The sequence below is a fragment of the Arabidopsis thaliana genome, chromosome 5 (assembly GCF_000001735.4).
Source record: "Arabidopsis thaliana chromosome 5, partial sequence".
NCBI lineage: Eukaryota > Viridiplantae > Streptophyta > Magnoliopsida > Brassicales > Brassicaceae > Arabidopsis > Arabidopsis thaliana.
Genome location: NC_003076.8, coordinates 19,782,237 through 19,809,030, shown reverse-complemented (window position 1 = coordinate 19,809,030; position 26,794 = coordinate 19,782,237). Strand labels below are relative to the sequence as shown.

The window sequence follows — 26,794 nt, the reverse complement described above, 5'->3', positions numbered from 1 at the left end:
CCAAATATAAAAGGTAAAATGCATGTTAAATCATAATTTTATTATTTAAAAATGGTAAAAACCACAAATTATTCAAAAATACATAAGCTATAGTTGATTCTTGTCCAAATTTGTGTACGAATTTGCAAACTCGAAAATTCATATACACATAACAACAAAATCCTTAAACTTGTAAATGAATATAATTGACCGTTTTTCACACCATTAAATCGATAAGTCTAAAAACCTTTAGCTGAAACCGAATTACGCTAAAATATTTGACCGAGTAGTCAAGTCGGAAATGGGCACAAGACCATCGAAAGATCTTCTTTTACACACCGTAATAGTGAATACTTACATGCAACATAAATTATTTGACGGTTAAACCCAAATTAATACTCCATAAAAAGACACAAAATATGTAGAAAAAGACAAAAAGCAATGGTAATTGTAAAACAACACGTTTTGCTCGTTCACCTACGTGGTAAGAAGTCACCAAGTGATGTGGCAGTATAATTTTAAGCTGAAACCGAATTTGCTTAAATTTAACCGAGTAGTCAACTCGGAATAAATGGGTACAAGAACAGTTCTTTTTTTATACACCGTAACAGTCAATATATATACATCTTTTAATGGTTAAAAACCTAATTAAAACTCCGTACAAAAGACACCAAAAATGTAGAAAAAGACAAAGGCAATGGTAAAACAACACGTTTTGCTCGTTCACCTACGTGGTAAGAAGTCTCCAAATGACATGGCAGTATAATTCTTAGCTGAAACCGAATTTCGCTAAAATTTGACGGAGTAGTCAAGTCGGCATTAATGGGTACAAGAAGATCGAAAGTTCTTTTTTTTTACACCGTAATAGTCAATATATACATGTTTTGCTCGTTCACCTTTGTGGTAAGAAGTCTCCAAGTGACGTAGCAGTATAAGTTTTAGCTAAAACCGAATTTCACTAAAATATGTAACCGAGTAGTCAAGTCAGAATTGATGGGTACAAGAACATCGAAAGAACCGTAATAGTCAATCTATACCTGCAACATAAAAAATATAGAATCTTTAGACAGTTAAAGACCTAATTAATACTCCGTAAAAGACACCAAAAATGTAGAAAAGACAAAAGGCAATGGTAAAACAACACGTTTTGCTCGTTCACCTATACGTGGTAAGAAGTCTCCAAGTGACGTGGCAGCTTCTATGAACAGAGACGAAATATTGTCCAAATTCATTTCTTACAGTAACAAACGTACGCATATTTAAGATCTAGTGCAGAGGTTGTCTTTCCCAGCCTGTCAACAGACATCTTTATAATTAATTATTGAGAAAAGAGAAAAACAGAGGAAAAAAAGATGGAGAGAAGCTTGAAGAAGACGAAGAACAATTATAACAACTCCATAAAGAGCAATCTTATGAAAGATGATGAATTGTTTCATGTGATTCACAAAGTTCCCTGTGGAGACACTCCTTATGTCAGAGCCAAACATGCTCAGGTCCAGATTCTTTATCCATTCTTGATATGAGTTTTTCTTTCTTTGTTGTTGTTTATGAGTCAACAAAATTTTGAAAGGTTACTCATTCTTTCATATGATACTAATGAAATTACTGATGGTAGAAGATATTATTGTTCAAGATAGAAATATCTTTGTTGTGGGTGAATATTGGTGTAATTTGGATAGAATGTTATTGCATTTCTTGCCTGAAAAGGTTAGATAGTTTACCTAAAAAAACAAGCTATAATAATTTTAGGTGATCTGGTAAAAAAGGGTATATATATGCACTCAGGTTTATTTGCATATGTTTTAAACATATATCATGATTAATACGGGATCTAAAATAAATGTCATGCCACTTTTAATTTACATGATTTAAAAGAAAAAAACATGCGCGGAATTAATATCCACTTATTTACTAATTTTCCACTTCGTTAATTTTAAAAATATCCTTTCAAAACTTAGTTACCTAGCAAATTAACCAAGAAAATTATATAACCAAATAGTTTTGTATATAATTTTTTGAAAGAAATAAAAATGTGTATTTTAACTATTTTCCGGTTAAAAAAGGTAACACTTGCAAAAAATTGACCGATTGGAAAACGAAAGTAATTTTCTTAAATTTTATCTCCAATAACGTGTCACACTTTATTCTATATCTTAAGTTATGTTTATTTGATTAAGCCAAAAAAAAAGAAGAAGTATATTGTTCCAATTTGTTGAACAAAAAAAAGTTGTTCCAATTTATGGTCTAGATGTTGCCGTGTGCGTATGAGAGTCAGTCGTTGCACCGAACGGTGTGGGATCTCGTTTACTTTTTCCGAATAATAGTGCAAAAAGTCTTTTACGTTTGAAAGAATATAATTCTTCACATTTTTTATTGGCCGGCCCATCGAATCATATCCTAATTGGTCAAATACATGAATATATTTCTATATGAGAAGAGTAAAGTAATTGGTTATTAATAATTAGTATGTCTTAATGTTGGTTGCAGTTGATAGAGAAGAACCCGGAGATGGCAATAGTGTGGTTTTGGAAAGCCATCAACACTGGAGACAGAGTAGACAGTGCCCTCAAGGACATGGCTGTTGTAATGAAACAACTTGACCGTTCTGAAGAAGCTATTGAAGCTATCAAATCTTTCCGTCCTCGTTGTTCCAAGAATTCCCAAGATTCCCTTGACAATGTCCTCATCGACTTATACAAGGTCTTACTATAACCATACACGCTAACATACTCTATTTGTGGAATTCAGTATATAAAAATGATAATAGTCCTTTATTATGACACTGACATAGCGCAATTTCTTACTATGAATAGAAATGTGGGAGAATGGAGGAGCAAGTTGAGTTGTTGAAGAGGAAATTAAGGCAGATCTATCAAGGAGAAGCTTTCAATGGTAAACCTACCAAAACCGCTCGCTCCCACGGAAAAAAGTTTCAAGTGACTGTTCAACAAGAAATCTCAAGATTACTGGTATGTAACAAATGCTCCAACTCGATTTGTGTCTAATTTCACTCAGTGTTTCTTTTTGGTAATGGACTGACTTATTTCATTGGAACTCATATACAGGGTAACTTGGGGTGGGCATATATGCAACAAGCCAAGTACTTATCGGCCGAAGCGGTATACAGAAAAGCCCAGATGGTTGAGCCAGATGCTAACAAATCGTGCAACCTTGCGATGTGCCTTATCAAACAAGGCAGGTTTGAGGAGGGAAGATTGGTTCTTGACGATGTTCTCGAGTATAGGGTTTTGGGTGCGGATGATTGTAGAACAAGGCAACGGGCCGAAGAGCTTCTGAGTGAATTAGAGTCTTCGCTGCCACGGATGCGAGATGCTGAGATGGAGGATGTCTTGGGAAATATCTTAGACGATGACTTTGTTCTTGGGCTTGAAGAGATGACATCCACTAGTTTTAAATCTAAGAGACTCCCAATCTTCGAACAGATCTCGTCTTTTAGAAATACATTAGTTTGCTAGTTAATTCATTCTGTGTTTTCTTGTGTATCATCATCATAGCTTTGCTGCTTTATAGTTTTGATGAGTTGTAAATATATGTTTCTCTTTAGTAACTTTGTACATACAACAAATAATGGGAACAACTTCATTTAAGCTCCAAGTTTTTGCAAAATCTCTCAAACTCCGATAAAGTGAGTATTTTTAGCGAAATAGAATGAAAACCATGAAATCTCTAGAAGTTGCCGGTTCAGTTGATACTTACGACGTACGAGGGGGACAGTATAAACTTTATGGCTCACTCGTTTTCTGGATAGGTTAAGTCTGGTTCGCGAATTTTCTTTTGTAACCACGTTCTTAGACCGGTTACAAGCGTGGTTCTTGAAATCTATCGAAAACAAACCGGAATATACAAAAAATTCAAATTCGGTTAATATTTAACCAATCATAAAATCCCATAGATTTTGTTCTATGACCGGTTTATTTTTGGTTTAGATAATTCCAGTTATCTCTCTCCACGAGAAACATTCGTCGGAAGACAATCTCAATTTTCCGACAATGGAACCAGAAGTAATCAGAGACAAAGACTCTATGAGAAAATGGTCTCGAGCCATGAGATCACAAGGCAAGACCATTGGTTTAGTACCAACAATGGGTTACCTCCACGAAGGTCACTTATCTCTCGTTCGTCAATCACTAGCCCTCACTGACGTCACCGTCGTCTCAATCTACGTCAATCCAGGCCAATTCTCTCCCACTGAAGACCTCTCCACATACCCATCTGATTTCTCCGGCGATCTCACTAAGCTCGCGGCTCTTTCCGGTGGTAAAGTCGTCGTCTTTAACCCAAAAAACCTCTATGATTACGGCGGTGAGACGAAGAAGATAAACGACGGTGGTGGTAATGGTGGGAGGGTAGTGAGTTGTGTGGAGGAAGGTGGGTTAGGGCATGAGACTTGGATTAGGGTTGAGAGATTGGAGAAAGGTTTTTGTGGGAAGAGTAGGCCTGTGTTCTTTAGAGGTGTTGCTACTATTGTTACTAAGCTTTTTAATATTGTTGAGCCTGATGTTGCTCTGTTTGGTAAGAAAGATTATCAACAATGGAGGATTATACAGAGAATGGTGAGAATTGGTAACATTTTGCACAATTTCTTGCTGGTATAGAGATTGTAGAGAATGGTAAGCCTGATGTTGCTGTGTTTGTTATGTAGGTTCGAGATCTTAATTTTGGTATTGAGATTGTAGGATCAGATATAGCTAGAGAAAAAGATGGACTTGCGATGAGTTCGAGAAATGTGCGTCTTTCAGATGAAGAAAGGCAAAGGGTAAAGTAACAACTCCTTTATGTTCTGGTATGTGAACAAGGATCAAGGATGGCTTACTTTGTTTCTGTTGTTTTGTTATGATATGGTAGGCTTTGTCTATAAGTAGGTCACTGGCCATGGCTAAAGCTTCTGTTGCAGAAGGGAAAACCAATTGTGCAGAGCTTAAGGATATGATCATTCAACAAGTTGTTGGATCTGCAGGACGAGTAGATTATGTCGAGGTAAGCATTTCATTTTATTGGAAGTGGAGTTGAATTTCAGTTGTTGTTTGGATCAATCTGTACACACATGTGTTTTGATGTGAGCCATGCGATTGTGTGCATATGCAGATAGTTGACCAAGAAACTCTTGAAGGAGTAGAAGAGATAAAGAGTGGGGTAGTGATTTGTGTTGCTGCTTGGTTTGGAACGGTCAGGCTCATAGACAACATTGAGATCAATGTCTCTCTCTAGATCTCACTGTATGCATCAAACTTCATGAAAAAACTTGGAAGCTTCGAAGCTAGTTATTTTTGACTGGAATATGTGACAAAAAAATGCATTCGCAAATCCAAAAGATTGATGAGTATCATCGTAAACTATCAGCTTCACCATGTTTGTGTGTACGTGATAGGATTGAAGCAGGAATGATATTTGCACATTCTCGTTGTCTCTGTTATAACCTCTTTCATTGCAAACCTGAGTGTTTTGAGTTTTGAATTTTACACACAGTTTTGGTATTCTGTATACGCAAGTCGGAATGAATTAAACATCACAAGCTGGCCATGATAGAGATTCATCTTTATACATATAATATGTTACTTATATGGAAAGACCCGTCTGAAGGGGATCGATCACGAGCATCAGATTACTCCAGAGTGATATGATATTGAATCACTTTGACAAGCTCATTGTACAAAGCTATCTGTTAGTTATGCGTGACACAATGGACATGCACACACTTCTGGCAATGGTTAAGCAAATGTCCGCTTTTGCACTAAGAGAGGCTGATAATGCTCTTCTCAAATGGCTTTGGCTGCTCCTCACCATTTTAACGATTAAATAAAAAAATATTGTGGGGTGAGAGAGGCTCGAACTCTCGACCTCAGGATTACTCAGATAGCTATGAGACCTACGCGCTAGCCAACTGCGCCACCACCCCAATTGTTTACTCCCTTTAGAAAATACTCTATCAAGCATTTCAAATCAACACTATCGTTCTCGTCTAGTCTCTGTCGAGGAAAGAGAGATTTTTCACGTACGCACAACCCCAATCCGCTTCTTCTGCTCTGCTCTGCTCTGTCTCAATTCGTCCTTGTTGCTCTTCTCTTCCATGCTAATTTGAGGTTTGTTTGCTACTTTTCACTCTAGCGTGATTCTCGTCCTTTGACTATCGATTATCAATGTAGATTGGTTTCCTTGTTCTATTTTGCTTGTAATTGGTGTTTCTTCGGATTGTCTCTGCCATTGACACTGGAATCTACTAGTTTGGAATCTGTATCTTGGTGCTAGAACTGGGATTCAAATCTCAAATTCAATAGCCAAGTCTGTATGCAATTAGGTTCTGGAATTTGATTTGTTTTCTTCTTGTTGATGTAGAGATTGGGCTTGAGGATCTGTTTCCGAGATTACGAAATGCTTTAGTAGTGTGAGTTCTAAGGTTATTTACCAATGGTTGGACATGTTGTTGTGTCTCCTTCATCGAGCGTTCAGCTCCGGATGCACAATGTTCACTCTAGTCAAACAAGCTGCTTCTCCACAAATCCTCGTGTAAAATTTTCCCAGAGGTTTGATCTCAATATCTCTTCTTTAACATATGAAATGGTTTAGTAGTAACAATGTATCACTATTGTGTTAAGTCATGGTTTCTATTTTGTAGGAGTTGCAAGATCGTATCAAGGAAAGCTTACAAATTTAATGTTTCTACTTCCTTGAATCTTGGATCGTCTTGTTCTCAGGGAGATTCTACTTGTAAGTGTACTTGTTTTGCTTCTCTGGCGGATTTTGATGGTGTTGCTGGTTCTGGTTGGGTTCCTATTGGTGACCAAGTTCTCTTGACGGCTAGTATATTTCTTACGTATATGGCTGGAGTGATTCCTGTTCAAAAAACCTCTACCTACTCTTCGGGAAAGAGTACGATCGTGGAGGAGATACCAGAAGTTGGAACTTCAAAATCTTCTGGTAGGTAAGAGTAATCATCTGAAAAATTCCATATGTGAATGATATCTCTGTTCCATTTTAGCTTTAAGATATCAATAAAATAAACTGCTGTGTATTTACACACCTCCTTTCTTCTATGCATTGACTTTAGGGAGACAGATTTTGAGGGTGATTTGAAGTCTGTATGGGATGTGGTGAAAGTAAAGCTTTTAGATTCTTTAGACGCCATCAAGCGTGAGAATACACTTGGAAGCAAAGTTCTCAAACCCAAACCTCCCCAAGGGAAGCCCCCATTGAGTTTGTATGCGATATCTGAAGGGCCTCAGTTGTACTTGCTCTGGTCATGTTTTCAGAAACTTGAAGAAGAGGTCAGCTTTTACCTTCTTTCTCCTATAGTTCACTTTGCGCTTATCTGCTTTCAAATTCCAATGATTTCTAATTCTAGTTCAGGGGCATATATCAATAAAAAGCAGAATGTGCACTTTGAGTTAAGGAATTGCATTAATGTCCGTTCTAGTGTAGTAGAAACCTGCCATTTAAAAATCTTTATGGTAAGAAAATTTGATTCACATTACCTGTGGCAAGAACTTACTGATTCATTCGATTGTTTTCTTCCTCTCTGGTAGTAAGATCTGTTTATTCTCTAGCCTTAGTAGCATTCAAGACATTAGTTTTCTTTGATTCTTCATACCTGCTGATAAGCTATTGAATTTGCTTTGCAGACAAATAAGATCTCTGGCACAATCAATTCAGATGAGTGGATGGGTAGTTTTACTCAAATTGTTCGAGAAGCATATCAAGCAGCATGCACGGCTTGGCTAAAAGAGGAACTGTATGTGGAAAACACTGATTCTGACAATGTAAGTCGATATCACATAACGTGTTCGTCATTATTTGATTAGCAGATTTAGATATGAACTCCAGAATCTAGCCCGTGATTTGCAGGCGATAACTCCTTTGCTGATCAGAATGCTAAATGAAAAGGATGCTATATTTGACAAAATAAGAAAATCAGGCAAGGAGGATCTGTTTGCAGAATTTTTATATTTCCATAAATTTGGATCTCCCGGGAAAGCTTTCTGCTATGACTTGAGCTTCTTTCGCACTCACGGAGTTGCCATTTTGGAAGACTTCATGATAACATTGGCGGATGGGGTCGCTAGCATCTATCTAGAGCTTATTTCTGTAGACAGCAAATTTTCAAATGAAATGAATAGTGGAGGATTAAGTATCTGTAGCCTTTCTAGTCGAGCACTCCAAAAACTACGTAACGAGGTAAAAAACCACTTCACTTTTGTTTAGTTCCACCTTACGTTTCATCTCTCATGGACTAAAATTTCATTTCTTCCTGTTGATAGGTAGCTCTATATCAGTGGTTGCATCAGAATCTGGAAGCAGTTGTATCGATGTATGAAGATCGCTTTGACCTCTACATTCTTCAAACCCAGGTTATCAACAACCTTGATGGTAGTGACGATACAGAAAGCCTTAGTTGGTGGAGAAAGTTCACACTGGGAAAAACTAAAGCTGCCCCATCATCACCCTTGCGATACTCCATAATCAGCGACTTTTCATTGCCCGTTAAACGAACCAAGGAGCTTAAAGCTCTATCGGGATGGTAAACCTCTCTTCTTTTACCTTGATCACAAAACCAAAAATTCCATGAGAATTCCACATATGAAAGTGTTGATGTGTACAGGAGGTACTACTTCAGTCTATTTCTGGAGTTATCAGACATCGGGATGCCAATTATCAGAGTGGTGTTGGATAAAGTGAGTAGCGTCATATCCTTCTTTCTCGTCACCTTGATCGGTAGATCAGTCGGACTCATCTTCACCGGCATTAGACAGTCTCTCCGCTGGAAGTGAAATCTCATATAACCGTGATGGTAATTTTTTTGCGTCGACCTCATTTTTGGTGTTCTTTTCATTATTCTTGTTTGGTATGTGATAAATTGGTGAAATATGATTTTTAACTTGTAGTTTTGGCATTGATTCAACAATATTACCAATGTTCTTGTGCTTCCGGTTTTTTTTTTTTTTTTCCTCTGGAAAAGAGTACCTTCATGTCTTATGCAAGTTAGGAAATTTACGAGCTACCTAGGTATGTGTCAATTACCAAAATGATACTACCTTTTGTATCAATTTTTAGAGTTGATCTTCGTATTTGTGATGGTTTTAATAATTGATGTCAATTATTTCTATCACTTATAGTTATATACTTATATTTCTATCAATTATTTATAAGTTTCAATTTATATAAGAAGACAACTAATAAAAATTAATAATTACTTTCTATTTATTTATCAATTATTCAGTTCGTTACAATCATTAGTTATTCCATTCGTTTACTAAACAGAATAAATGTGTAGGATTAAACGAATTTAGGTTTTGTATAAAATATATTTATCAAATAAAAGAAAAAAGCATTAATATTAGCAATTAAATGATAAGACATATGATTTATGGAATTGGATCTTCAGAAAGATATAAGAAGAGAGAATGAAACATAATCACAATAGTTGAAAACACATTCACTAGTTGTACAAACATTACTTTTTCTATAAATATAACTTAACATTAGATTAAAAAAAAAAAATAGTTGAAGATAATTCACACAATTATGTTTATATTATTAGTATTATTTTTTATTAGCATCAATTTTTATTGATGTAAATTTTGCAATGTTTTTATTAGTGATGTTAACAAAAATTAATAAAGACATTGATTACCTAAGCAAGTTGTTGTTGAGAGTTTATGTCAAAAAATAATATAGTAACTTGTAATCCAAACAATTAATACATATTTTTCAAAATTTAAATTTTTGGATCCACCATTGGACAATGTAATATTATTAAAACTCTGAAAGTGTCTAAACTATTGGTTTTTGTAGTTTTAAAATTATAAATATGGGTTGGATCCTAAATTTTGGATCCAACATTTGATGTTTCTCTTATCTACTTCATCAAACGAAAAAGTTTGGTTTTAGAGGAAGACTTGTGGCATTTTATATGGTCTTAATTAAACATTTTGTTTTTAGTGTCTAAAGTTGGGATAGAATTTAAATAATGGAGTTTGTGTTCTCTTCGGAAATCATATATATAAGAGGAGGTGAACTCTTTCCATCATTCGATCACGTCAGCACATGAGAAGATGATATGTGGCATTTAAGTTCTCTAGACTAAATCCTAACATCAATGAATCTCTTTCTCCTACGATGTTAGGGTTTCACATTTATCGCTTCAATTTTAATGTTACTTTTCATCTTCTTCTTCTAGCCCGTTTAAGGCTCGACTACTAGAAAAACGATTGATTAATGTCAAATCCACAAGAGCGTAGCAACACAGAAAAAAAACCCGGCTCAAGGACATGACGAAAGACGTTGAACAATTGAAACGTGAAATGTAAGAAAGTGTAAAGATTGAAATATTCAAAACTAACACGTAAGATCTCTAATTCTACCTTTTGTTTTCTATGATTTATTTTATTTTGGAAAGATAACAAAAAAAAAATGAAAACGATTTTAGCAAAAGTTACGGGCTAAGAAAAAAGAAAACGTTGACTCGAACAAACTCTAGAAGCCTGCTTCTTTCTTTCTTCTCTCATGTTCTCCCAAACGTACAAGATCAACACAACAATTGGACGAAGTAAAGATAAAGTTTGAAAACATTGTTTGTGGTAAACCTATAAGTATATTAAGTTATTAACACAATCCAAGTGAAATATAAAAAAATATCAATATATATATCAAGTAACTCAATAAATTACCACATAATTCAATGCATAGTGAGGGTACTCATCTAGTAATTTTTAAAAGTAATAACTCTCATGCCATTAGCCCACAAAAGTTTATCTAGCTGTATCATACAACTGCAATTTGATATCTTAACAGAGTTATTTCTCCAATCTTGTATATGCCATTAGCTCTCAAGTGAATCCAAATTACAATGTTGATACGTACACCGAGCATAACTAGAGTAAATGTAGACAAAATTTGGTATGTCAAGTGAAACAGAACGAATGCAATCAACATCATTAACACGCTTATAAAAGATGACAAGTCTCCTAATTGTTTTGTTGGAGATAACTTTTGGCAATCCTGAAAAAGATATCATGGGCAGGATTGCCAAACGTTATTTGAGCAATACAAGTAGGAGATTCTCCATCATTTATAAACGTGCTCATGATGTAGATTGTTTTTCGCTATGTTTTTCACTCGACACACCAAATCTTCTCTACATCTACTACTCTAGTTATGGTCGGGGTAGGTATCGACATTGTAATTTAGAGTCACTTGTCAAAGCTACACTTGATCATGATTTCTTAGTAGAACATGACAATTGTTGTTGTGCTAATGTTTTAAATTGGTTTTAGATGATTAAAGATGAATTACTCATCTGACATATAGTTTTTAGTTTCTGGTTTTGTTTCTATTGCTAAGTTCCGTGGAAACAAATACTCTAGATTTTACAAATACCCTCCTTGTTGCCGTGTGTCACTTTCGGACTATGTACTCGAAACACTAAGCATCAGGTTGGATATTTCCAAGTTGACTGATCCATTGTGAAGGAGTTACTAATCTCTAAGCCGTTCCTTTAGAAAATTCTTCCCAACCCTTTTCCACTCGAATTCTCATGTGTTTTTCGTAGAAAAAATTATATCCACTTTGTACCATCTGTTCCCAACAAAATTACCGTCAAATCTTTTTCAGGGTCTTCACCATTGCCATTCATGAGAGAAACTGACATGAATTAATCTAGGATGATAACTTTTTTTGGAAAAGATGGTACATAGATGACACATCTTCTACGAAAATGCACTGGAAAGAATGAGTTTGGGAGCACATAGTTTAAAGATTGGTTAATTTTCACGTTGGAGTCAATTTGGAAAAATGTAATTCCTAAGCTCAGTTTTTCTAGTACAATATCCAAAAGTGATACAAAGGCAGCACGAAGAGTATCAAAAGCTAGAGAGAAAGATTATATTTTCACTAAACCTACCAGTTTTCGAAATAAAACCAAGAAACAAAATTAACATCAATGATATGATACGCTTTCTAATAATGGTCTCCTAATGTGTTGTAAGTGGGATATATTGAAAGAATTAAAGTTCATATAAGATACATATGCTCTTGGACATATATATGATGCAGTTTAGACATAGTTTATAATTGAAAGTGAAATACAAGAAATCCTCATTAGATAGTTTATGAAATATATTGAACTTTGTAAAAATAGTAAACAAAAATAAATCTAAATTTTTATTTATTTTGTATTTGAAATAAAACCCAAAAAGAAGATCTTTTCATGAAAGAGAAAAAAAGAAGTAAAATTGGTTGTAAATTTATTTCTGAATAGAAAAAAAAAAGAAATTGTGCCACGCAAAACCTTAATGCTTGAGCTTAATAAAATGAACCTTAATGCTTGAGCTTAATAAAATGAACCTTAATGCTTGAGCTTAATAATTGGGGATTATGTGGTTAATAGTATGGACCAGGAATCTTAGTCAGCAAACACTATATGGATTTTCTAATTATCTTAAATGGAAGTAGTAATTTATTTGTTTTTGTTTTTTAACATAGGAAATTTTGAAATATTTAGGTCCAAATTCGTGGTTTCCAAATATCTACACTTCAGATATCCAAATTTGTGGTTTAATATATATGTATATCCAAACTAAATTTAATTACAAAAAAAAAGTGGAATTTTAATATTTAGTTTGCCATTAAAAGATTTTAGATACAGTATATGGATTTTTGAGAGGCATGGCACTATTATTCGGAATCATAGATCCAATCCGGAATTCTTTCCGATCCGATCCAGAAAACCGGATATCCAAGATAGGTGAATCCAGATCCAGAGAATGAATTTACGGATACGTATAATCCGAATTATAATTTGATTTTAATTTATAATGGTGGGATACATACCTTCATCTTTGTTGCCTCGTTCCAGCTTGCATTTCTCCGTAGTAACATGTTGCAGATGATTCCTTCCTAAAGGTTTTGATTGGTATTTTATATTTCGCGCGGCCCAATTGTCACATACATTTTGATTATATCCGCATAATAAATGTTGTTAGCAAACAAATGAGGATTAATATTGAAAATTGTCCCTAGATCAAAAATTTATTACTGAAATCATACCTTTCTTTGCATATACCACATAAAATGCCAATGAATCAAAATTCATCACAAGAAGCAATCATCACTAGTAGCTGATGTGTATATGTAGACGTCTCTTTAGGGTTTTTACAACAATCTCCATGGAATTTTCGATCAACATGTTTTATTAAATCATATTGATTTTTTATTATTTTATGTTTTAAGGTAAATAAGAAATTGTTTATTTTCTTCTTTGTAAACTATTGTCGGATCATATATTTATGTGATGTAGAAGCCATGTTATCGTGTACAATGCGTGTTAAAACTTAAAATTGTGAAACTTTTGTATGTAATAATGATTGATTGACTAATTGATTTTAAAAGATAGAAAATATATAAATTATGGGTCCACATGGTAATTTTATAAAGAAAAAATCCCGGATTTTTTCTATTTAATCGAGAAATATAGATAATGATATACAAAAATTGGTGATTTTTTGTGAAATGTCAGTTGACTAGAAATTTGAAACAATTCTTATCAATGTATTTTTAAAAATATCATGTTTAATATGTAAGTTTAATATTCATTAGTGTGCATAATGTAAGAATAATTACTAATTTACATAAATATTTTCTCTTATATGTGAAAGTATTTAACTACTGATTTATTGATATACAATGAAAAAGTATGGGCTATTAACTTTATATGATTTCAATAATTTTTATGATTAATATATTTGATAAAAATGATAAATAATAAATCATTATTTTAAAAGAAACATGTATATCCAACAAAAAAAGCCGTGTGTAATACGCGTTGGTTCAAAGGGTAATTTAACTATGGAAAATAGTCCTAGATTTATTTTTGTTAAATTGAGAAATAAAAATCATTATATACCAAAATTGTAAACTTAGCAATTTTTTGGTGCAATTTCCGTTGACTCGATTTTTTGGAAAAAGTCTGTCAATTTCAAAGAAAAAATATTATGTTTAAATACTTAAGTTGAATATTTATTCGTGTGCATAATAATAATTTATTTTTCGTATAAACATTTTTTATTCTATGTGAATGTATGTAACTAGTTGTTTGTTGTTACATGTTAAAAGTATGTACTATTAAGTTTATATGGTTTCAATAAAAAAAATTCAATACTTTTTATGATGAAATTATTTGATAAAATTTAAATAAATGAAAATTGTTTTTTTAACAACAAACCGATCATATTAATGAGAATTTATTTTAAAATAGAAAAGCCGTATGCAATACACGTTATATTTAATAGAAAATTCGTAGTCAAATGATGAATTTAATTAGCAGTTTAATTTTTAAGAAGTTAAAGATTTAGTCAAATGATGAATTTAAATTTATTCGACAACAAAAATTATCAATAAATCAAAAATGTAAAACTGACGATTATTCTATGAAAAGTGAAAACACAACGGAAAATACAAATAATAATGATGAGTTTGGGGTTTTATTTAAAAATAATAATAATAATAATATTGTTTTTGACAATTAGATAAAAAAGGTAAACTTTTTTTTTCTTCTCCTTTGTTTTATTTTAACCCCACAAAACTCGAAAACCTTTTTCCCATTTTCTCACTTTCCCTCTTCTTCTCCTCCCTCAAAGCTTTTCCCTCTCATTTTTCTCTTTCCGCTTTCAAGCTTCTTTTCCCTCTCTCAAAAAATGGGGAAATACATGAAGAAATCAAAGATAACTGGCGATATCAGCGTCATGGAAGTCTCTAAAGCAACAGCTCCAAGTCCAGGTGTTCGAACCAGAGCCGCTAAAACCCTAGCCTTGAAGCGGCTTAATTCCTCCGCCGCTGATTCAGCTCTACCTAACGACTCTTCTTGCTATCTTCAGCTCCGTAGCCGCCGTCTCGAGAAACCCTCTTCGCTGATTGAACCGAAACAGCCGCCGAGAGTTCACAGATCGGGAATTAAAGAGTCTGGTTCCAGGTCTCGCGTTGACTCGGTTAACTCGGTTCCTGTAGCTCAGAGCTCTAATGAAGATGAATGTTTTGACAATTTCGTGAGTGTCCAAGTTTCTTGTGGTGAAAACAGTCTCGGTTTTGAATCAAGACACAGGTTCGTTGTTTTTTTTTTTTTTTTTTTGTGCCCTAATGTTTTCTTATTACCAATTCGACTTTTGTGTTCTGTCTTATCCAATAATCTTAGTTTTGAGTCTTACATAGTTTTGAATCTTAGTTAGGTTTCTCTGAAACTTTTGTTGTTTGCTTCAAATCAATTTTTTTTTTTTTGGGGGATGAAAATAGTTTAGTACAAGAGAAAAATAGGTTTTTTATGTTTCCCTTATTGGTTTGGTTTTTGTTTATGAATTGACTCTCTTGTGATGTACTGAATTTTGTTATTACTACTTCTCCGTATAAGTCTCTTTTGGTGTTAGATTTACATTATATCTGATTTATTGCTGTATGTCCCATGTGTACTTCATTGCAGAGATTATCAATGAATGTGTCAAAGCTATTTTCGTTTTATATATGTATTTCATTATTTGTTACAAATTTGGTGAAACTCTGATCTGTTTTTGTGTATTTTAATTTGTTTAAGAACATGTTGATTCTCCTTGTTATTAGGCTAATGGCATAAGAAGTATTTGTACATTGGGTATACAATATTGGGATTTGGTTATTGGGGGTTTACTTAAACACATGGTTTTCGTTTTTACAAAAGTGGGTTGTTGTATAAAGGTCAGAAACTTTTAATATGTAAGATTATATGAGAATTGGGACTTTCCTCATAAGTGTAATGCAAGTACTGTGGTGTCATGTTCATGGGACCTAGTGGTTTTTGCATACTTGGGGAATACTTTTGTAGGATCCTCTGTTTTTTGGGGTAACCGTCCTGCTGCTAGTTGACAATGTGGTGATTGCCTTCTCTTTGTTATTTATTATCTTATGGGACCATATTACTTAGAAAGTCTCTAGCTTTTGTTGTTTACTTAAACCAAGCCTCTTTTTTATTCTGGATGTTTGGTTTTGGTTTGATTCTTGATTTGGTTAAGTGTCTTTGTGGTGATAATGTTATTGAAGTTATTTTATCTGTGTTTTTTTCTGCAGCACAAGGGAGAGCACGCCTTGTAACTTTGTTGAGGATATGGAGATCATGGTTACACCAGGGTCTAGCACGAGGTCGATGTGCAGAGCAACCAAAGAGTACACAAGGGAACAAGATAACGTGATCCCGACCACTAGTGAAATGGAGGAGTTCTTTGCATATGCAGAGCAGCAGCAACAGAGGCTATTCATGGAGAAGTAAGCTTATTCTTTATTTTATTTTTGTGTCATTACGAAGAGGGTGAACAACACTCATGTGTTTTCAATAATCTTCAGGTACAACTTCGACATTGTGAATGATATCCCCCTCAGCGGACGTTACGAATGGGTGCAAGTCAAACCATGAAGTTCAAAAGGAAACAGCTCCAAAAGACATGGTGTGAAGTTAGAGAATGTGATGGAGTTAACAGACTAACCAAACATCAGAAATCGTGTAATCTTAAGTAATAATGTGGTTAGAGAACAAGTTTGAGAGTAGCTTAGGGACCTTAAAACCTCACACCATTTGTACTACTAATCTTCTTCAGATGCTTAGTGAAATTTTCTCATCTGTTTCTTTCAAGTGTTTGTTTTTCTATCTATCTCTCATGTTTATTCAAAGCTATATGTAATGATGATGATTGAGAGGGATGTGTGTGAACATGTTTAAGCTTGGCATATAGTGAAAAAAATGATTCAGATGCAGAAGAAAGAGACCCAATTGAGAGGTTCACGTGTGAATTTTGGTAGGTGTAAAAATCTGAATCATATCCTTTTTCTTTCAACTATACAAGATTGGTCCCTTTTCTTCTCTTACCATAATTATGACGCACGTGAATGTGTGTGTAAATACTTTGACGTTTACATTGAAATACTGTAATGTAAGTTCAGAGTTAAAAGTACAAACACAAAGGTGAATTTTGTACTAATTAGTAAAGAGATAAGAGTGTTTTGAATCTTGAATATCAAATTATTATTAACAAGAAACTGACAAAAAGATGAGACAGTGTTCATTGAGAAGATCTCTGTTGTTTTATCTTTTTTTTTACATTTCTTGGAAATTGGCAAAACCAGTGTGATGAAACTGTGAAATCTTATCTCGAACCCAATCATTGTTCTATGTTTTTCTTTAATCTCTAAAAGTGAAAAAGTGAATGCATGAAACGTTCAGATACATTCATTATATTATACATTTATACATATGGACATGGTGTACGTATGTACACGGGTGCTTGTTTGATCACGGGCTCACTGACTATAAAAATCATGTTTTTTGGGACATATAGATTCGCTTACATCAACTGTGTGACCAATGGGGTATCTGAATTCAGCTTGTTCGATGTTTTGTTTGACTCTTTTAAACTATTTGGTAGTAAAAAGCCAAAAAGGAAGAGCACTGATTACGAAAGCCTTTTTGTCTTTTTGTTTCTTCTTCTCTAGCTCTCTTTCGTTCTCCTTTTGGGTTAGTCCTTCAAAATAAATGTCTTTAACTTGTCATGTATAGTTTCTTTCTCTCGTTGAACACCAACCATAGGCCTTGCAATGTGAGTCAAAACATGCATTGAAAAAAGAAGTGAATTTCAACATTAAATGCTCTCGTTTAACATGCCTATGGTTCCATTAAGCAAAGTACACACTCTATATATGTCGAAAGAACTATACAGTCGGTGTTTTAGCCCTATAGTTAGATACATTCGAACTGATTACAGAAATATCAAATATCCAGTTCTAAGATCGGATTAAGGCAAATACATTTAAACTACTTCTAGCGAATGAGGTTCACATAGAAAAACTTTTTAAAATGAATCACTAAACAAGATTCATTTTCTTTCTAAATAGTGTAAAGACGAGTGATGCATGCAACTGCTCTCCTTTCCGTTGGTCCCTTGTCAAAATATACGACCGTGAATAATTCTTCCCATCATATTTATCTGTCGGAGAGTTCCAACCTCAAAACATTCTCCTTCTCTTATCAATTCTTTCTAAAATCATAAACCAACAAACTGGGCCTATGATCAATTATTCATATTCAATTTAGCCTATAACTAAAACCACACTGCTTTCGTTACACTGGCCTTCCGACAAGTCTCTTTGACTGTTTTTATCTTAAGCGCCATCAAGTTTTAAAGAAGACAACCCCATATCTTTCCTCCCATGAATCATCGTGTCCATATTGCTATAGTTCATGAAAAAACTAAATACTATCGACAACTGAAGAAAAGATCCGGATCTTGTGGACCGAGTGAATGGTTGGGCCCAATTAGAATGGTCTACCCTAACATCTAGCCGTCTACACGATTGATCATACGTCTAAGAGGGCGAAACCACCAAACGTTTGGATTTTATCTAAATTGATGTACATAAAGCTAACATGATTTTAGTATAAACATTATAAGCATCATGGAAATCAATAAGCTAACATGATTTTAGTAGAAACATTATCAGCTAACATGAATTACTAAAAACATTTATTTTATTTTAAGGAAAAACATACAATACTAAGATTTTTTATAACATTTTTTCTTTGTAACATTATAAATTGTTTTAGTTTCTACATTAATTAAATATATAAAATAAATTCATTTAAATAATATAAGAAAACGGAATCTTTGATTAACTGCTGATTATTGGCCACTGATTAATTTCCGACCCCATCAATAGATGAGATCAGACATACACAACTTAAGTAGACCAAAAAAGCGGTTGGTGTAAGATCCCAAACTCACAGATTCCCAAATAATAGTAATACTCTTCCTCTTCTCAACTCTCACCAGTCACCAGCAGATCATCGGAGATGGGCGGAGACGGAAAAGTTTTCACCTTGTCCGAGGTTTCTCAGCACAGTAGCGCCAAGGATTGTTGGATCGTCATCGACGGCAAGGTCCTACATCTCCGATCCCAGTTTCTCATTCGATTTTCCGTTTTCCCTTAGATTTTGCATCTTATCTTCGTGAGATCCGAAATTCTTGAGTTGTGTTGACTTGGATTTATAAATCTAGAGTTATGTAGTAACAAGTTTGGGGATAGATCTGATCTGATTTGCTAGATTAATGTTACTTTTCTAAGTCTAAATCACAGAGAAATTGCTAAAAACTTACGTCTTTATAATTGAATGTGATAGTTGGTGCTGCTTAAGATGTCTCTGTGTGATCTTGTATCTGTAGTTAAAGCTAGTAAGGTTCATGTAGTTCATGTATGTTCTGATGTATGAACTTTTGATAACCCACTTAATCTAGGTCTCTGATTGTGTGGAATTAGGGACTTATATGACAAAGTTTACATTTTTTGTGTGTTTCATTTTGATGGTTATATATAGGTTTATGATGTGACAAAGTTCTTGGATGATCATCCTGGTGGTGATGAGGTTATCTTGACTTCTACAGGTAACATATAGAGATCACTTTCTCTGTTTGTTAGTTCATGTTTATGTTAACAAGAATGTGTTGTTGGTATTCAGGGAAAGATGCGACCGATGATTTCGAGGATGTGGGACATAGTTCGACTGCGAAAGCCATGCTAGATGAGTACTATGTGGGTGATATTGACACAGCTACTGTGCCGGTTAAAGCTAAGTTTGTGCCTCCTACGTCGACGAAAGCCGTGGCTACTCAGGATAAGAGCTCGGATTTTGTTATTAAGCTCCTTCAGTTCCTTGTTCCACTTCTAATCTTAGGCTTGGCTTTCGGCATTCGGTACTACACTAAGACCAAGGCTCCTTCTTCTTGAAAGATTGAATTGTGGCCTAAGTGAATTGCTTGTGTACGACGTGGTTAAACTCTGTCTCTACCTCTGTTTGTCTTGTAAGACATCATTATATTCTCTATTCCAATCAACTGATAGACCTTTGATTTTTAAGCCATCTACCTTTGTTGTCTTATATCAATCAAATCCATTTACAATATCACTCACACACCAGTCTCAAGTCTCACTTAAAAAGCAGCAACAGGTAAGAGAAAATGATAAACACTGAGCTAATCTGTGCTTGCGCAAGTTCTCTCCATCAGTACCTTTGAATCTGTTCTGAAAGACTGCTTTGATGGAGAGCTTGATCCTCTTGAAGAGCTATGCCCAAAGAAGCTAAGTTTCCCCATTTTCTTTGAGAAACTGCTCATGAATTTGCGCGAATGAGACCTCTGCATATCTCTCTTCATACATATATGTTCTTTCTCTAGGTCGTTGAGTCTCATTCTCAACCTAGCTAACTCGAGCTTCAGTTCTCGGTTTTCTCTCCTCAGAGACGCATAGTTGTCTTTGGGGGACATTGTTGCACTGAGAGCTCCGCTATTGATTCTCCATGACTGCTGTTGTTGCTGCTTTGGCTTTGGCTCTTCGTCTGAGTAAGAAGAGCACAAGGAGCTTCGAAGCTTGAGTTGCTCAAAGTAGAGAACTTGAACTATGGATTGCAGAGGAAGCCGCTCGTTTTGTGCAGCGTGTGCTCCAGCTTCTTGTGAGAGTTTCTGGAAGTCAATAAGTTTTGATAGTTTCTTCTTGTCTGAATCTGATAACCCTTGATGTGCCTAAGAGCATAAAACCTAATAAGTATCAAGTCACAACAAGAGTAAGTAAAATTTTCTTGTAGCAACATACCTTAAGATAGAGATCAATGGCGCGGTATAAACCATCGTGAAGGGTGCGAGCATGAGGCGGTAAGGCTTCTGCGATAAGCAAGAACTTAGAAAGGTCAAGGTTAGCATCGGGAGCTATCTCAGCAAGATAACTGTCTACAAGCTTTGCAACTTTAAACATGGCGGTTTGTGAAGGCGAATGTGGACTATCGCATTCAAACACAGACTCTTCATCCTCACTATCATCTCCTCCTTGCTGTGAGAAATTCACTAAGATTCTGTGAACCGTGTCAATGTCGAACAAAGTGTCTCCTGCATGACGAAAAGACGGGATCAAGAGATCGTCAAGAGTCGCCATATCGAGCTGAGAACCTAACCTCCTCTCAAGATCAAGCCTGCAGGAAACTGAAGTATCAAGAATCACTGCTCTTCTCAGTAACCCGAATAGGAAACTGATCGGAACCACGAGGTTTTCGACTGGCAAAAGCGTAACAATTGTCTCAACAATGGTTTGTTCATGTTCAGATCTCTTTGTTAGCTCTCTCTCAGCGTAACTAACCAAAGAAGCTCCTATACTTTCTGGACGTACACCACGACACTTCATTGCATTCATAACTCTCTGATACAAATCAATCCTCAGAACCGAAAGATCTTCGATCCACCAATCTCCTCCATCACCACTGCTTTTCACTTGTCTGCTCATATGAAGCCTCCCTGAGCTACTATACTCCAACCTCGAAAAGCTTGAAGCGATCTGCTCAGCGCAAGCCTTCGAGGCAATGGCATCGATACATCTACCTATGATATTCAGTTCATCTGCAAGAGGGAGAAGAATCTCGGATTGTTTCAAGACTTGAACACACATCTCAAGATTCTTGCATACGATGCTCTCAAGATACTCCTCTGTTCTTGAAGCCAAGTTATCTTTGGAGTACTCTTCCGTCATCTCGAGGTAATCAGAGACACAAAAGAGCTGTGCAACGTTCGAAGAAGTGATCTCGAAGTTAATCCCATAGCAGAATTTTGCTGCTAGTTCGAATGTCTCTGCTCCTCCTGGGAGATTAAGAAGCTCCACTTTGGAGATATCTGAATCTCTATGTTCTGCAACTATTCTTCGGATTCTTCCACTTCTAGAGACTAAAGGGAACTGAGAAATGGAGAAGCAAAGCATGTTCAGTAATGGTTTACTTGAGAAAGCAGTGATGGTTGTGTTCTAAGTATGCATATACCTTATGCAGAGCAAAGTTTCCACCGTTTACTTCTATGGTTATATCACTTGGAACATCTCGAAAGATCCTAAAAAGTTGCAAGAAAGAACATCATTAGCAAGATTGAGACAGAGCCATGTGCAGACACCAGTTTCTTGATCAGAGAAACTTAAAGTGTTTCAACTGGTAACATTACTCATGAAAGAGAACATACCATTCACTACAGCTTTGTCTGGATGATTTGGCAAGAGAGAGCTTCTGATGATGGTGAAGATGTTGATGATGCTGTAATAAAAGATGTTGATGATGATGCTTGTCCATGAAGCAGAATTATGTTCAAGAACAAGAGAAAGAAGAAGAAGATGGTTATGGCTAGGTTTTTTCTCAGGCAGTTTTCCAAAACCAGAGAGAGAGAGAGAGATGATGATGATGGAAATGGTAATAGTAGTGTTGAATGAGCATTAATCATAGTATTTGGCAAAATCCAAAGTTTTTGTCTTTGTCTTTGTTGTTGGGTCCCTTGACTCACTTCTTGTCTCTCCAAATTTTTCTCCTTTACTTTTTTCCCTCTTTTGAAATTTCAAGATCAAACCTTTTTCAAGCAACATTGTCAAACGTGAATTTAGGCACCTTTTTCTTTGGGATAACAAAAGATTCTCTACAAAGTTGGAGCAGAAAATATGAATTAAGAACCAAAAGTTAACAATGGTAGCTAGTGAAGAGTGAAAGTCGACAAGTTTAAAATGTTTGATAAGAGATGAGTAACAACAAAACAGAGAATAGTGTAAAAAGTGTGAGAAAAAGAAAAAGTATCATGAGGCTTGAATCCAAAGGTAAAATGATTTGCGAGTGGGAAAAGTTAAAGCGGGAACAAAAAGGAGCGTTGATATTGGAAATCTATTACATTTCTAAAATCCTTTTTTTTGTTTACTTTTGTCTCTCTTGTCATCATTTTTTATTATCTTTATTATTTTGTCTTTGGGGTAGAAAGAATAGAGCCCCTTTCCAAACACTAGGTTCTGCTTTATCAATTTACATATTTTTATGGTATATATGTTGGGACTAATTTTTGGTTTCCATCATAGGGTCACAATTGTTATGGGGAACATCGGTTGTGTTGTATTGCTGTTGAGCATATGTTAGGTGATTCGACCACTTGCCCGCGGACCAAGTTAGATTGTTTGTTGTTAGTCAAGGTGAGAGACTCTTTCCCTCGGATTATGCCATGGCATCGTTTTTCAAAAACAAATTAACATTCGAAATGACTTCCGGGAGGAATAAACTGTCCTCCGGCCCAAATATTCCTCCCTATCTCTCAAACAAGAAGAAAACAATATGATTGATAGCATAGCTGATTTTACGGGAGGAGATATGGACATGTGGTGGTTCGGTTCTGAACTTACCAAGAGATATCCAACCTCATATGATGTTAGTGAATTTCAAGGGTGCATAACTAGTTGATTTGAATATGAATATCATGATAAAAAAAATCAAAAATACAATTATTGTCAAATTCAATTAAACGCAGTTCTAAGACAAACTAGTTGATTTGCCTCTTATGTTGAAAAAGAACATTGGAATACAAAACCGAAAAGAAAAAAAAAAAAAACCTATACTTAGTACTCTTCAAGACTAAAGATTTCCATAATGATTCATCCATTATTTAAATCTTTTAAACATAATTTTAAAGTCATCAATCTCTCATTAATGATCGTAAATTATTGATTCATAAATTTAATATTTTGAAAACAAAAAAAAAGTATTACTATCAAAGCCAATCGTCCCTCTATAGTAACGATATATTTATTCTAAATCAGACAATTTCAGAGTTTTTATTTTTTAATTTTTAGAGTTTGTTCTTTGTTGGGTTGGGGTTGTACGTCTTGGTGTGTGATGTCGATTAGTGTTATTGCTTGAATCAAGTAGGGCCCTAATCACACGTTCTTCATACTTCATTCACATTCACATGCCTTAATAAATCGTTGCAAATACATGCATTGACGTATAGAATACTTATAAAGATAGGCAACTGATCCCATTAAAGAAATAAGTATAAATAGCAAAATTATTGGTTTAGTTTTGAAATTCTTGAAAAAGTCAAATAAATCTATTTAAACTGGTTGAGAATATATTGATAGGCTATATACTACTAAGAACAAAGAACTAGAGTATACTCTTAAAAAGTTCTGTAAACCTCGTTTATAAAATCTCAAAACAAATTTATCAAATCTTAATTAAAATATCAAAGAAATTATGGAAACCCAATGTCCACAAAATTAATCTTAATTAAAATAGAATAAGCATTAAAACTAAAATATGGAGCACGTCTATGCTGCACCGCATATTAACACATTCATATATAACTAAGTATTTCATTAACCTTAACGTTAACCTCACCGCTCCCGAGGATTGCAAATTATTTAAATATTTTTCTCTTATGCTAACTAAAGTTCCAACTACTCACTGCCATTTAACAAAACAAATTCGTGTGATTCCACAAGTTAAACTAAGCATGATAAAATATATATCTTCTAAAAATTATGAAAGTATTTTTTTAAAAAAATTATTAATCAAGGACTAGATACATCTATAACATTTTAAGAACACTTTTGTTTTTCTAGGACTAGGTGGATCTTTCATCCTTTCATACTCGTCGATTGTTAAGATTGCCAATGAACACGTTCTTTGTTCCACTATTTTCTTTATTTTTAATTGCACATTAGTAAATAATTTTGAACAATTTATATGATTTACGTAACAAATTATATTAAATATAATATTAATAGCAAAAGCTGAGGATGCGGAGATGATTATGTGAGAATGATGTCTTCTTCACCTCCATTATTACCTTTCGATTTTGATTAGTGCTTTTAGGTACAAACAAAAGCATTGTCTTTTTATTATCTATCTTTAACGGAAAATATTGTCTATTTTGTAGTCTTCCAAGTCAAAACTTTCTTCAGTCCACTCGTTTATATTTTATTTCGGCAACCCGGCACTAGCCACCAATATTCAATGATCATTTTTTATATCATTTGATTTTAAATATAAGAAATTGGAATCAACTATTTAATTGGAGTATATGTTGTTGGGAGATGATTATCCGATTGTCTACATGTGGACATGTTGCGGTAGAATTTGTAACCAAAATTTTGAAAAATATTTGGTTCTGCGGATAAATGCTAAAACCTAGGCACCAATGGCTTAATTCCCTAGCTATGCAAAACGCGGCTCGCTATCCTAAGTAATTATGGCAAACAAACCATTGTCCGCATCACACAAAGCCGACTAAATGCATTTGTACGAAGAGTCATTTACGTCAAACACGCATAGAACGTTCCCTCGATGGATACAATATCTACAACAAGTAAAAGACTACACCAACACGAACCCGTTACATCGCACATGCTGAAAGCACATTGCATCCGGTATTCTAAAGTCATATGACTAGATTTACCTTACACAAAAAAAAAAAATTTAAGATATAGATCATGTATGTTGTTAGAAACACTCTCTCATTAGTTTATAATTAAAGAATTGGAAAATATTTGGAAAAGAGGATAAATATTAAAATTTCAAAAGATTGAGTCGTACACACACGCCTCATGCTAAATAAACGCTTGACCTTAATTACGTCGGTGGCAACGTATCTTCAATCCGTCCCTTACCATCATTCTATGATTGGAGTAGTCGATTAACCACACTCGCCACTTGGAACTCTCCAACCCCTATCCAGGAACCCTTCTTCGTTCGCTGAATCCCTACCAAACTCACTAAATATCAAGTTGGAGATGAACCACTTCCAAAACTAGATCTATATATCTTTTTTTTTTTTTCATAATGTAAGTGTAAATGTATACATACAAGTAACAAACAATCGAAGCCTTGTTCTAAAAGAACTTATTTTTGTAATCATTAACTATTTGTTGGATTATAAACAAAAAAAAAAACTTAAATGCATGGCAAATTGGCATTAGTCCATGTTTTTAAATTTAGTTACGATTTTCATGATTTGTTTTCGTTAAATATTATAAAGTTGAAAGTCACGTTTCAACGTATTCATATAAGTTAAAAACTTAACATAACATATCTCTTAAAATTATCAATGACGGAAATTATGGGAATTCTTGTTTTCCTCCCGGTAATTGATGGCCATTCGAAAGAAAATGATTATCACAATTCATAAGACAATAAGAAACATGAGTGGGTCAATGGTAGGTATGATATTCTTTGGTTTCGATTATGTTTGGGGATGGGATGGTCTGTGTTTTCTCATATGCTTACAATTATCTTCTAATATAATTCTAAGAATTACATTGATTCTGATATATATCTTTCAGGTATTTATGAAAATAAATTTAAAACTTTATATAAATTTTTTACTATATATCCATAACTGAAATTCTACGAGTATAGTGAATTCGGATAACTATTTTACGGATTCAAAACATGCGGAATTTCAAGGTATCTTCTTAACATGCCAAACATGAATAATAAATAGAGAGAAAAACAAAAAGAGACAATTCACATGAAACGAAAGGAGATCCTTTAAGAACGCATAATTTGTCTGCTTGCACGCTCTTTGATTGCTTCGTGCATTTAACGCTTTGATTGTCATTATTATTGTTTTGGTCTCCTTTTCCTTTTTGTGTGTGGACATACCCAAACAAGCATCCAATGCAAACAACACAAAAATAGATGTTGGAGTTTCCTAAAAATCTCATGTGGACCGGTCTTATTAGTCTCCCAATATCAAAGTTTAAGCCCAACCCATATTCAGTTTCTCCGACCCATATTTTATATCATGGTCTAGTCTAGTCCACACCTAAAGTCGATAAGTTCGAATTAAAATGAAAGTGTTAAAACTATTAAAATGAAATGAAAACTATTCAAATCAAAAAGCTAATTTTGCAAACGTTTAATGTATTAGAAAACAAATCATTGCTTAATTGTGTGTATGTAATT

At 34.4% G+C, this 26,794-nt stretch overlaps 6 protein-coding genes, 2 long non-coding RNA genes and 1 other non-coding gene across 11 annotated transcripts; 6 read left to right on the top strand and 3 right to left on the bottom strand.

The window, feature by feature from the left end:
- The first annotated feature begins 1,177 nt into the window (after window positions 1-1,177).
- Window positions 1,178-3,594, top strand: ATSDI1 (Tetratricopeptide repeat (TPR)-like superfamily protein). The gene is made up of 4 exons (NM_124262.4): window positions 1,178-1,472; window positions 2,467-2,679; window positions 2,793-2,948; window positions 3,045-3,594. Exons 1-4 carry the CDS (start codon window positions 1,332-1,334, stop codon window positions 3,453-3,455), a joined length of 921 nt encoding a protein of 306 aa, NP_199696.2. The 5' UTR covers window positions 1,178-1,331; the 3' UTR covers window positions 3,456-3,594.
- An 80-nt stretch (window positions 3,595-3,674) lies between these two features.
- PANC (pantoate-beta-alanine ligase) lies at window positions 3,675-5,529 on the top strand. Its single transcript, NM_124261.4, has 4 exons — window positions 3,675-4,553; window positions 4,643-4,756; window positions 4,846-4,977; window positions 5,086-5,529. Exons 1-4 carry the CDS (start codon window positions 3,990-3,992, stop codon window positions 5,206-5,208), a joined length of 933 nt encoding a protein of 310 aa, NP_199695.1. The 5' UTR covers window positions 3,675-3,989; the 3' UTR covers window positions 5,209-5,529.
- A 281-nt stretch (window positions 5,530-5,810) lies between these two features.
- On the bottom strand, window positions 5,811-5,896 carry AT5G48835. The gene is given in 2 exon segments: window positions 5,811-5,846; window positions 5,858-5,896. It is a non-coding gene; the product is annotated as a tRNA-Met (tRNA).
- A 36-nt stretch (window positions 5,897-5,932) lies between these two features.
- On the top strand, window positions 5,933-9,078 carry AT5G48830 (phosphoglycolate phosphatase). 2 transcript variants are annotated; one of them, NM_001203567.1, is made up of 8 exons: window positions 5,933-6,080; window positions 6,334-6,521; window positions 6,614-6,919; window positions 7,046-7,262; window positions 7,617-7,754; window positions 7,819-8,169; window positions 8,253-8,512; window positions 8,597-8,862. In NM_001203567.1, the coding sequence occupies exons 2-8, from the start codon at window positions 6,406-6,408 to the stop codon at window positions 8,760-8,762; spliced, it is 1,554 nt and encodes a 517-aa protein (NP_001190496.1). In that variant the 5' UTR covers window positions 5,933-6,080; window positions 6,334-6,405; the 3' UTR covers window positions 8,763-8,862. The 2 variants fall into 2 exon arrangements, with proteins under 2 accessions (NP_001190496.1, NP_568703.1); NM_124260.3 differs by having other exon boundaries at window positions 6,016-6,080; window positions 7,840-8,169; window positions 8,594-9,078.
- Window positions 9,079-14,550: 5,472 nt separating this feature from the next.
- Window positions 14,551-16,761, top strand: ICK6 (inhibitor/interactor with cyclin-dependent kinase). Of its 2 annotated transcripts, NM_001203566.1 has the most exons (4): window positions 14,623-15,115; window positions 15,298-15,324; window positions 16,081-16,275; window positions 16,354-16,761. In NM_001203566.1, exons 1-4 carry the CDS (start codon window positions 14,685-14,687, stop codon window positions 16,421-16,423), a joined length of 723 nt encoding a protein of 240 aa, NP_001190495.1. In that variant the 5' UTR covers window positions 14,623-14,684; the 3' UTR covers window positions 16,424-16,761. The 2 variants fall into 2 exon arrangements, with proteins under 2 accessions (NP_199693.1, NP_001190495.1); NM_124259.2 differs by lacking the exon at window positions 15,298-15,324 and having other exon boundaries at window positions 14,551-15,088; window positions 16,354-16,749.
- A 1,897-nt stretch (window positions 16,762-18,658) lies between these two features.
- On the top strand, window positions 18,659-19,964 carry CB5-D (cytochrome B5). The gene is made up of 3 exons (NM_124258.4): window positions 18,659-18,937; window positions 19,373-19,439; window positions 19,514-19,964. Exons 1-3 carry the CDS (start codon window positions 18,851-18,853, stop codon window positions 19,780-19,782), a joined length of 423 nt encoding a protein of 140 aa, NP_199692.1. The 5' UTR covers window positions 18,659-18,850; the 3' UTR covers window positions 19,783-19,964.
- AT5G07285 lies at window positions 18,916-19,417 on the bottom strand. The gene has a single exon (NR_142990.1). It is a non-coding gene; the product is annotated as an other RNA (long non-coding RNA).
- On the bottom strand, window positions 19,902-22,566 carry AT5G48800 (Phototropic-responsive NPH3 family protein). Its single transcript, NM_124257.4, has 4 exons — window positions 22,044-22,566; window positions 21,851-21,917; window positions 20,644-21,768; window positions 19,902-20,573 (listed from the first exon to the last, which is right to left on the bottom strand). The coding sequence occupies exons 1-4, from the start codon at window positions 22,148-22,150 to the stop codon at window positions 20,028-20,030; spliced, it is 1,845 nt and encodes a 614-aa protein (NP_199691.1). The 5' UTR covers window positions 22,151-22,566; the 3' UTR covers window positions 19,902-20,027.
- On the top strand, window positions 20,802-21,037 carry AT5G07275. Its single transcript, NR_142989.1, has one exon. It is a non-coding gene; the product is annotated as an other RNA (long non-coding RNA).
- Window positions 22,567-26,794: the final 4,228 nt, after the last annotated feature.